Below are 11,037 nucleotides of genomic sequence, written 5' to 3' on the forward strand. Positions count from 1 at the left end.
GCATACTATAGATTATTATTCCAGCTGGTGCAAACTACCCTATCAGTTATACACAAATTTATATATATATATATATATATTTGTACATATGTCCTTCCTTTTGTTTCTCCTTCCCTTCATGTGCTAGGTAACGTCGTATAGTCAAACAAAACTTGGCCCTTAGGAAATCTGTTTTTTTCTTTTGCACCCAATAATCTTTTCCTTTCCTCTATTCCTCCAACAGACAAGGTAGGGCCGTGCGTGTAACACTGTTGAGTGCGTCCCACATAGATACATTGCCAAATATCGCACAGCTGAGTTAAACTTTTGACATAGACGCATACACATAGGGAGACGGTTAGAGCAGGGACCACTCCCGGTATCCATAAATCCCCTATCCATAGAAAGCAAAAAAAAAAAAGCGAACGGTGCGGCTGAGAGATGTTTTACGCCTCGGAGGAAGGGCTACGCACAGCTGAGTTAGCTGGTCGCATGTTCTACAACCTGGGTATCAATTCCCACGGTGAACTGCAAGACATACACCAACTTCATACGGGACACGTCGGTGGCGCCTGTCTTGACAATGATATAGAGGCGGCCTACTTGGGCGGTCGCAATAGGTCGTCCGCTTATCAGCCCTCAGGGCAGCGTTGCAAGGGCGATCCGAATGCGAATCTTGTTGTGGAGGTTGCGCGACGGGAGTCCGTCCTCAGGCAGGTGTACAATGACAAACTGCGGGGTAGCATTCAAGCCATTATCACCGCACTAGCTGATGAACTACCTCGCGACCACATCTTCTTGCAACTTTTGAATGATGCGTCAACACAACAGTACTGTCGCGTTCGAGTCGGAGAAGTCGTTGAAGCATTCCTCTTCTCAGTTCAGGCCCACCAGTACCACAACTTGGCTTCGGAGCTCGCCAAACGCGAAGTGGAGCTGCTTGCACTCGCATCGCAGTTGGAGATGGCAGAAAAACAACCACATGTGTCACTTACGCCGGGATCGGTTAAGTCAACACAAACTGAAAGTTACGAAGAAAGCAATGGTGTCACAGAGGAAAACACGCCGTCGTGTCGCGGCACGGTCGTCGGGGACGCGACCGACGCACAGGCCGAGCTGTTTGGGCTTCTTGATGAAATGACTAGAGAACATGAGCTTGCCAAGTTTCGCGAGTGCCTTTCAGCACCCACCTCATTACTAGAAACGGTGCAGGCCGTTGACAAGTATGCAGACAGGTACGAGTACCTTTCCGACATTGTTTCACACCTTTTTCGCTCCATTAGGTGCCTCGTTATGTACGCAGAGGGATCTCTTAATAGTATCTCTGCATTGCGTCGCGGATCTCATAACGTAAGGGGTGTTGGCGGGAGCCGCGGTGCGAGCGCGGGACGAGAGTCATCCTCACCCCAGTCGCCCGAACAACGTACAACAGAAGAGTGGCAACCGCTCACTTTGGGAAGCTCTCCTCCTCAGAAGGAGCAGCGCGATTGGCAAAACGCAGAGGTACTCCGAGGGGAACGAAACAGACTAAGAACGCTGGTAGTCCGTCTGAAACACGCAGAGAGCCACTGCGGCAATCTTATTCAAAGTATGTCCACTTGCCATATGGACCTGCGCAAGCGAAACGAGGTGGTCAAGCAACAGACGCAGAGGCTGGCACCGGGAAGCATATTAAATGTCTTCACCGACGTGTCAAGGGGAAATGAGGAGGTGCTGGAAAAACTGGATGGAAACATACATAAAACAATCGTGACAAGGCGTAACAAAGCTGATGAGTGCCACAAAGAGCAGCAAGAGCACCTCGCCCAATGCACTATTGAGCTTCAGGAGGCGCACAAATCGCTGGCGGTAGCAAGGCAGAGGCTGCAGGTAGAAACGGAGAAGCGGGAGCTGACGGACCAAAGGCTACGGGATGCAGTGAAGCAATTGAAGTTGGTGGAGCAAGAGTTACAGTTGGAGAGGGAGGCACGGGCCGTCATGCAACAAAAGTCTCGTGAAAGTGAAGAGCTTCCCGTGAGGCAAGCACTTGAAGTGGCCGAAGAGATGGACAGGCTGCGAATGCAACTGCGCGCCGAACGAGTCAGTGTTGTGAACCACCGCGCGGAAGCCGTGTGCGCGCAGCTTGAGTGTGCTGTACTGAAAGCGTATACCGCAAAAATGGACCTACTACAGCAACATGGCTACATGTGGGCAGTGCTAGAACAACGGCATGCAGTACTTTTGAGTCAAGAGGAACTCCGGCACACTCGGAATCAGGCTTCGTCGACCACGTTAACTTTACGGGAACAGGAAGAGGTGATGCAACACTGTTGCGAGGACTTGTGTCAGCTGTTGAGGTGCATGCAGAGGGATGAAGATCAGGTGGAGTCAAGGCAGCGTGCTCTGGAAGACGGAACGGAGGCACGGAGACTGGCTATGGTCGTGCGTAGCGATCGGGGCGACGATGAGAACGGCAAAAAGATTGACAGTGAACAGGTCTCGCCCTCATGCGACAACATTGACGGCCAGCAACGGGTGGATGAGGACCACGAGGAAGGGCAAGAGGCCGTATGGCGCCGCTACCGTACGCCCAAAACACTTCCGGGCGTGGTGGCAGGGCTGCAGATCACCTACAGCGCGTTGCAGCGTCGTCACCTAGACGTCCAGTCTATTGCAGATGCCGCACAGAGCTGTGTACAGCAGCAACGTGAAGAGCTCGCCTCGCTTCACGCTCAATTGAGAAATCTTGCCACCGATTACGGCAGGCAGCGAGAGGAACTGAAGCAGTTGTGGGACAAACAGGCTGAGTGGTCACAACAAGACACGCTGAAAGGCCTGCTTGCGAAACAAAAGTCTCTTCTTGCTGCAGTTGATAAAGAGCGCGAGGAACTCCATCGTCGGTGGGCGGCACTTAACGAGGAGTATCAAACATTAGAAAGGCGCAACTCGCAGTTGCATGAGCGATGTGCCGTAAAAGAGGTAGAAAATGCTCGACTTATGGGTGTCCTGCGTGTGAAGCACATAGCCCCCTCTACATCCTCGATTGGAAGCGATAGCACTTGTAATGACTGCTTCACTTCACAAACTGCCGATACTCTGCGCCCGTTACATATTTCGTCGCCTTTTAGACCTTCCGTAGTTGTGCCAACGGCGCCTTCTACGGATAATACTGGGTCGCCGGAGGCCTGTGGAGGTTCCGCGTCCCAAACACCACAAAAGAGAACAAGCGGAATCGTGACGGTTGCTACGACACCACTGAATGATCGACACGATGAGCCGGTCCCGCTATGCGAAAAGCATCCACAAGTGCTCGGGACACCAGATTGGTCAAACAACGTTAGGAAAGTGCCCTCTAGGGTCACTGATGCTGGAAATGTGGTTGGAGAGGGCAGAATGGTCCTGCCGCAGCAAGAACAAGAAGTAGTGCGGCACGGCGCTGAAGCAATCCATAGTTGTGGAGGTTCCCCACCAACCTGCCCGAATCCGTTAGCCGAGGGGTTAGGTGGTGGGACTGGCAACATGCGCAGGGGAGTGGTCGCTTGAGAGCGGCAGGCACGGCTCGAATATGTGGGCGGTGCGCTTACTTCAGTTGTAGGCTAGTACCACGTTGAAGGCGGTATGTCATGAGGTGCACCTTCGGGAAGATGTGGTGTCTGCTGCCAAAAAAGTGCGCTCGCGACGCGCAGTCAAGACTGGGGTGGGTTCAAAGTTTGAGTGGGTCTCCTGACCCCGTCAGTGGCCGTATTTCAGCTTTATTTCTTGTTTTTGTTTGTCCCATGTCTTTGCAGTGTGGCTGTCACCTCGTGCAGTTATTCATTAGAATTTACTTTATTTTTGCGATTCAAATCCTCTCCGCGAAGGGACACGTTACTCTCCACTTCTCGCCTTGATTCTGATTTTTTTCTTTTTACTTTTCGTCCACTTAGCCTCTTTCCCACCCAACGCAAAAGGGTAAAAAAGCAACAATAGGAAAAACGTTGCACCGTTTACTGCATTTGCATACTTTTTTGCAACGTTCCCGTTTACGGAAGGAACCACCCACGAATAGTCGACGGGGGGTCGCATAGCAAAGAATTAGCTGAAATTTACCGACCTTTCTGCATTAACCAACACACGCAAAATAAGCGGCAGCGTGTTCTTTTCAAAGCGAAGTTTTTTTTTTTTACTGAAACCCCGAATATCGTCGCTGAGTCTTTGTGTCCAAGACTAACCACTAAATGAGCTCGGGCCGCAATACATCGGAGGACACCGATGGGGCAGCACCGAGGAAGCGGATTCTCAGTTCGTCATCCCCTCCCTCGAGTTCGACGCTGGTGGTGGTGGTTTTTCAGTCGAGTCTCGAGGAATTGATGCTTGAAGCCACCCGTCACCGTTCTCTGGTCCCCCTGCGGGACGCCATCCACTACGCGCGCATGAATGGTCACGCAGCAGGTGACATCTTTCACGCGTTCGTACTTGCTTGTGATTCGCTGCATGGAATGCGGCAGAGCCGCCCGCTGCTTTTGCGGAGTCTAAAGGACTTGGCCAAGATGGCATCGCTCCAAATGATACCCATTACCCCCACCGTTCTGCAAGTTATCTGCAATCTTGTGCGTAAGATGCTCGGAAGCGCGCTCCCCAACACCAACACGGCGGTTGCTACATCACAGGGTCCCCATAGTGCTTCCAAAGATAATCTACAACACGGAGTCGACAGCGCCACAGCCACTTCCAGTGCCCGGCACCGGAATGCCTCAGAGGTACGAGTTGGTGCAGCAGCAACAGATTTTGAGAGACTGGGAAGTACAAAGTACGGCGCTAGTAATTCCTCCTTTCACGGCGGCGAAGTGGCTGGGGACCTTGTGCCGTCACCAGCCGCTGATGACGAGTTGCAGATCAGTATTTTGCAGATGCTCATGTCTTTTCTCTCCGTGTGTGAGCTAAGCAATGCGGGGCTTGCGGATCTTATGGGCGTAATTTTTACCATGTATATACAGTCCACGCCAGCGTCTGTAGTGGAGGCGTCCTGCGCCGCCACTATTGAGCAGCGTACAATTGCAGTACTTGAAAAACTTCAAAACATTGGAGGTGGGGATCCTATCCGAGGTTCCGGGGACGACAACATTAGCGCTGGAAGTTCGGCAGTCCCACTACAAAAGACCAAGTTGGACGTCACGGACACGAAGGAGAGGGACGATTTGTTTACTGCGCGGATACAGATGGTAGCTTACGTGAAGGATATATGTGCGCTCTGTGCTGATACGGCGCCTAAATGGCTGAAGATTGGAATGCACTGCAGCAACAGTGTTGGTCAGGATACAGAGGGCGGGGTTTCCGACGCTAGTTGGGCCGTAGCACCTTGGCGATTGCGCGTCTTGCTCCTCGAAACACTTATTAAGTACTTTGAAACTCACAAGGTTACATCCTCTCGTGATGTAACTATCTTCTTTGTGCAATGTCTTAATCAAGACATCGTGCCACTCGTTCTAAGACGCATGGACAGTTGCGACGGTTGCTCCGCCTCGCCTCAAATGCCCGGGCAGAAAGATGATGGAATTGTTGAACTTATCCCAGTGACAGACGATGATGAACATCAACTTATTCTCACACAGAAGCTGAGTGTGACACTCCTCTCAAATGCCCTTCCACTTTTACAAAACACCATGCATGCGATCCTTCGACACAACGTTTCTTGTGTGGCGCGCTGCCTGGGGGATGTGGATCGCAAGGTCGAAAATCATTGCGCGTTATCACTCTTGTCACTGTGGCGCAAGCAGGTCAGCAACTATAAGGTGCTGCAGCAACTGTTGTTGATCGCACCGGAGAGCAATAGGTCCTTCACGGTGGTGAATGAGGATTCATCGTCCCAGCAAGAGTCACATAAATTTTGGCATGATGTGCACTTTAATCCAGACTCGGGGTGTGTCAGGTACGGCTCCACCACACTCAGCGACGGCATGGAACCATCGCGATCGTCTTCGCTTCAGTCCCAAGGGCCCGGTTATCCGCCTTTTGGTGACTCTGAGAAGTTGCTTCAGCCCTTTGCAGAACTTGTTGCGGCGGCTTCACGACTACTCACGAGGATGATTACTGCTGTCGAAGATGGAGTGCTAGAAAGTGTCCGTGTGGATCCACTGCCCGAAGGATCAAAGAGCGTGGGTGAGCTGCTTCCGTCCCCCGTGACTACAGCTTCCTTTCTCAAATCTCATTTTAGAGCAGTCCTGCGGTCCCAAAGACTGTTGCAACAAAGAGTGTTCGGGAATGCCCAAGAAGGTGAGAACAGCGACCACGGTGCACCCAAGGTCCCCCCCGCCACTACTGCTACAGATGCTCGTCCTTCCCACCCCAAAGTGACGGGGGCAAGAGATATATTGGATTTCCTTGCGATATTCACACAAACTCTCGCCCATATAGTGGAGGTGCTCACGCGGGAAAAAGATAGTGTCCCATTAGGGGAGATGAAATCTACCTTCATCAGTTTGCATCCTTTTCTTTTCCGTAGTTTCACCCTTTCGGCACAAAAAATGAGAAGGGGCGGGGTCATCTACACTGTGATGAGGGGGATCACGAACATGGTGTATATTTCTTGCTTCTTGCGCCTTCCTGAAATACGAAACAGCTACCTTGGGGTGTTCCGTAAACTGCTTAGTCAAGAGCGTGGACAGGAGGAGGTGAGTGGGGTGGTAAGGCGCCAACAAGAGGATGCAGAAAGACACGCGCCCAGCACACAAGGGTTTGGTTCGGATGCCGACACCGTGGCCAAACTCGTGGACTGCTCCCTGGAAGTACTGGAGGAGAAACAGTATATTTTGAACTGTGTTGTATCTATAGCATTCAACATAGGTGGTGGTCTGGGTGACGGGTGGTGCGGCGTCGTGTCGTGTTTGCTCTTCACTCCGCAAGTTTTGCACGATCTTCAAAAAACCATTCAACGGCAACAACACGCCAACGTCCCGGCAAAAGAGGGAGTTTCTCGCGACACCGCACACGATGTGGAGTACTTACAGGATGCGCTGCGGGCCCTCTTCGTTAATTGTGCACTTTCCCCAAGCGGCGAATCCCTGTTGAATCTTCTGGCAAACTTCGTGAAGGAGGCCTGCAATAGCCTGCCCTTGGGTGCCGAAGGCTGCGAGGGAAATATCGGTGTCAGCACCAGCTATCTTTCATCGCTTCAACTTATATGTGAGTGCTGTTCATTGGCTCTGCTGGTGGGAGCGGGCCGCAGTGATGAGCTTCCCCCAAAGCTCTTTCTGCAGTTGTGGCGGCCGGTACGGGTGTTGTATCAACGATTGTTTAGCCCTCAGCACCTCATGCTATTGGTGAAAGCCTCCGCCACAGTTGAAGAGTTGAAGTCGGTACTTGGGGATATATTGGAAAACGTCGTAGTCGTTGCGGCGCAGCTTTGTCGCTATACCCATTGTGACGGAAAAGCTGAATATTACTTGATCCATAGAAAATGTGGAGCAGATGCCGTATTGGGTGGCGAACTGCTCGTTCAGCCCTTGACTTTAGGGCCGTTCGCCAACACAGGACTCGTGACTCTACTTTCCCGTCTCAGCAGTTTGTTGGGTCAGCCCCAATTGGCATTCCCAGAAGATAGCGAATCCTTTTCCAACATTAATTCTCACTGCGTGAGCACCGAAGGGAACAGTGCTGATGATGATACAAGGCCAAGGGTGTTGTCATCGGTGACAGAGTTGTTAGACACAATATACAGTAGTTTGCGCAAGTTACCGTTTGTGGCTCCAGCCGTAATTTCTACTGTTGGCGTTGGTGGCGGCACGAACACGGCATGTGACGACGTTGATGTGCTGAATACACTGTCGGGCGATCTGTCGCTGCTACTCCTCAAAGAGGTTTTTAAGCTTATTCAGGGATTTGGCGAAGATCTATGCGGCCTGCCGTGGGAACACCTTTTACGCTTATTACGTCGGTCAGTCACTATGCACGATCCCGTTGAGTTAATGTCATCGTTATCGTCGAGCGAAGCCAGAGCGTTAGCAGGGTTGACGGAAGCAACGTCAGTCAAATCTTTCCATGTGCCAACGGGTGTAAAGCAAGGTATCGGCGTGGCGTTTAGAACACTGGAAACCGTCCAACACTCCCACATAACAAGTTTGAACGGCGCTGGATTGCGGGAATTAATTCGGTGTGGCGGGGCTTTCATGACGCACCGTTTGCCTCAGGGCGAGGAACAAAGGTTGAACATTAACCTCAGTGCCGTGCAACTGTTGTGGTCCATCGCCGACTACAGTGCCTCCTTAGGGCATCTACAGGATGGAGAGGCGGACGACAACGGTGGAAATGCTTCCACTTCCGACAGTCAGTATGGTGGTGTAACTTATGACCTCTTGTGGTGCACACTGCTGCTGCAGCTGTATGACGGATGCCTCGACTTGAGGCCTGAGGTTCGGCAAAGCGCCCTCAAGACGCTTTTTTCACTTGTTCAGGCGCACAGCAATCGACTTTATGCGGATTCATGGCGCACATTCTTGCGCGAAGTGTTGGGTCCCCTAATGGACGTTGTTTTGGAGGCAGCAAAAAGTTGCGCAGCGGCCCCTGACTTCTCAGCTGCACCAAGTGTCCCTCTACAGGGGGCCAGTGAGCCTGATGATACGGCGCACCTTCCAAAATCCAACCGTCAAAATAGTGAAGGCCATCGAGTGACACAGCTCTTGAAACATTTTAACGACACTCCAACATTCTTAGACGATGTCCGTGTGACAATAATGGATTCGGTATACCGGGTATTCATTTCGCACCACTCCGCGATGCACAAAGCACTTGTCACACAGGCCAAGGTGGAGAAGCAGCGCGTGGATGGAGAGCTTCTGCTACGCAAAACGTTGTCACATTTTATTGATGTTTGTGCGGCGTCTCGACTCGTGTCACGATCCACGTCCGGTGAGGTTGTTGCGCTCTCTGCTACAAGGGCATTGCACGGATTGATGGCTTCACTCAAATCATCAACATTAGCACCGGACCAGGTGCCTCTGCTTCTGAGGGAGGAGCGTGAGGCAGCGTGGTCGGCCGTCGAGGGTTTGATTCACCGCGACAGTGAGTCCCTTCACACAGCAAATGCACAGTGTACGCCTGCTGTTGTCAGCACCATTGTAAGTGCACTGGGCGATATTGTGGTTCTTCAGCGCAGCAATGCCTCGCAACCCACAACCCCGGGCTCATCTGGACAACAGGAAGAGGCCCCTGTTTTTGCTTCTTCATTGTTTGGTGCCCTGCGTCAGTCGTTTGCGAATGAACCACGGAGCGAAGAAAGTAAGGTAGATTCATATGATTATTTTCCTCGGTATCTTCAACTTTCAGAGGTATGCCTTCGGTCCCATGCAGTGACGGAAGCCTATTTTTTCCCCTCGAGGGTTCAAGTGGCCTTGCTTGATGTGTGGAAACGCTTGTGGATATTTCTAGGCGCGGAGGAGCGGGGTGCTGTCGTGAGCGTAGTGATGCGGCAGTTTCCCACAGAGGAAATTGTCATCACCTTCGTCGGCCAGAAATTACGCACATCCCAAACTAAAAGGTCCAATGTGCTAGGCGGTGGTGCGGGGTTGGATGATCTTTTGGGTCAACAAGAGCCAATTTCCCTTCGCCGTACTTTCCCCCCCGGTGCGCACCCCAACTTTCTTATGGACCTCATGGGCTTTCTTTACTTTATCACCAATGACGAAGACTCCGCGAAGCAAACTGAACGCTGTCAATCTTCTGGAAGTGTGAAGGACAGCTTGATAACTCCAATGATACCTGCAATAATTCGTGGAGTTGGTGTGCTTCTGTTATTAGAGTACGCTTCCCCAGATGTGCTTGCCACACCGTGCCGCGGGTTATTGTACCATATCCCCAGCGAATTCTTTAACCGTGCAGAAAAGTGCCTTGAAATGCTCTTGGTGGATGTTTTGTGGAATGTCGACAAACAGGACTCATCGGCAACAGCGATTACGACTGAGGGCGCGGAGAGCACCCTACACATAAGCCGCCGTGAAGGCCTTTTGGCGTTTTGCTCCTGTTTTGCTTCGCTGACGTCACTAGCACGCGTGATGGCGGCAGCTGTCGAAACTGGGGCGAGTAGCACGACTGAAGGGAAGTATCCAGAAAACCTTGTCAACGCACTGCAGCGCCTCGAGCGGCTGGTTTCGCTGCTTGGAAAACTTATACCATATGTTATGCGCTACTCTACCGATGTGAGCGTGGTTACTGATGCCTTACAGGTACTTGTGCCGGTTTCTTCTGCAGAATCATCGTTATTTGCCGGCGTGGCACGCCGCAGTCTGTGCCTTCTCCGACAGTGGTCCTTGTCGTCGCCGAGCGGTGGGCCGAGTTGTGAGAGGGAAAAACAAAAGGGTATTCCCCAGGAACTTGAAAAGAAGGAAGTTGGCACTGGTGAACTACAGTCTGTTGAAGAGGGTGAACTGACTGACAAAAGATTGCAGAGTATGGCGCGAGCTTCGATGGGCGCCCGCAACCGAGCAGTTTTCCGTCGTTTTCTCCACGATATTGGAAATGAGGAGGCACGGCAAATGGCAAAAACATCTTTGCAGACAATAGCACTAATCCATCCGGTTCCGGAAGGGATTGAAAAGGCGGTGGAGGAGAGTGACAAGGGCTCAGCGGTCAGCAAACCGTACCCACAAGGTGCTTCTGATGCAACTCCAACCGATTGTGACCGCGGCGAAAGCGACACGACATCACTTAAGCGGACGTTGCTGCAGATGGTGCGTCTCGTTGCACATACCGGGGATGATCCAGAGTTCAGCGCATTGCTGTCCAACGCTATTCTGGGTGTTTGCTCCTCACTGGGTCTAACCGAGCTTTCTTGAGGTGGCGGATGGGAGTGCAATCTCGTTTGTCTTCCTTATACGAATACATTTTTTTTTGCTCTCCATTCTTTGCACTCTGCACGGAGAACGCTGATATGCAGGTACGCACATACATATGCCACAACCTGTTCATATAATATACAAAACTATGGAACGATGGAAATAGAGTTCAATGATGTTTCTTATCTTGTGGACTCTAGTTCTGTGTGATGTTGTCTTCTTTCGCCTGGTGTGTGCTTTTTATTCTCTACCCCATTATTCTTCGCAAGCACTC

General features: G+C 51.6%; 2 protein-coding genes across 2 annotated transcripts; both read left to right on the forward strand.

Moving 5' to 3' along the window:
• Window positions 1-420: 420 nt before the first annotated feature.
• On the forward strand, window positions 421-3,501 carry TbgDal_XI13930 (hypothetical protein, conserved; the record flags this gene model as incomplete). The annotated part of the gene is made up of 1 exon (XM_011782236.1): window positions 421-3,501. The coding sequence occupies one exon, from the start codon at window positions 421-423 to the stop codon at window positions 3,499-3,501; it is 3,081 nt and encodes a 1,026-aa protein (XP_011780538.1).
• A 674-nt stretch (window positions 3,502-4,175) lies between these two features.
• Window positions 4,176-10,763, forward strand: TbgDal_XI13940 (hypothetical protein, conserved; the record flags this gene model as incomplete). The annotated part of the gene is made up of 1 exon (XM_011782237.1): window positions 4,176-10,763. The coding sequence occupies one exon, from the start codon at window positions 4,176-4,178 to the stop codon at window positions 10,761-10,763; it is 6,588 nt and encodes a 2,195-aa protein (XP_011780539.1).
• Window positions 10,764-11,037: the final 274 nt, after the last annotated feature.

Source organism: Trypanosoma brucei, chromosome 11 (assembly GCF_000210295.1).
Source record: "Trypanosoma brucei gambiense DAL972 chromosome 11, complete sequence".
NCBI classification, from domain to species: domain Eukaryota; phylum Euglenozoa; class Kinetoplastea; order Trypanosomatida; family Trypanosomatidae; genus Trypanosoma; species Trypanosoma brucei.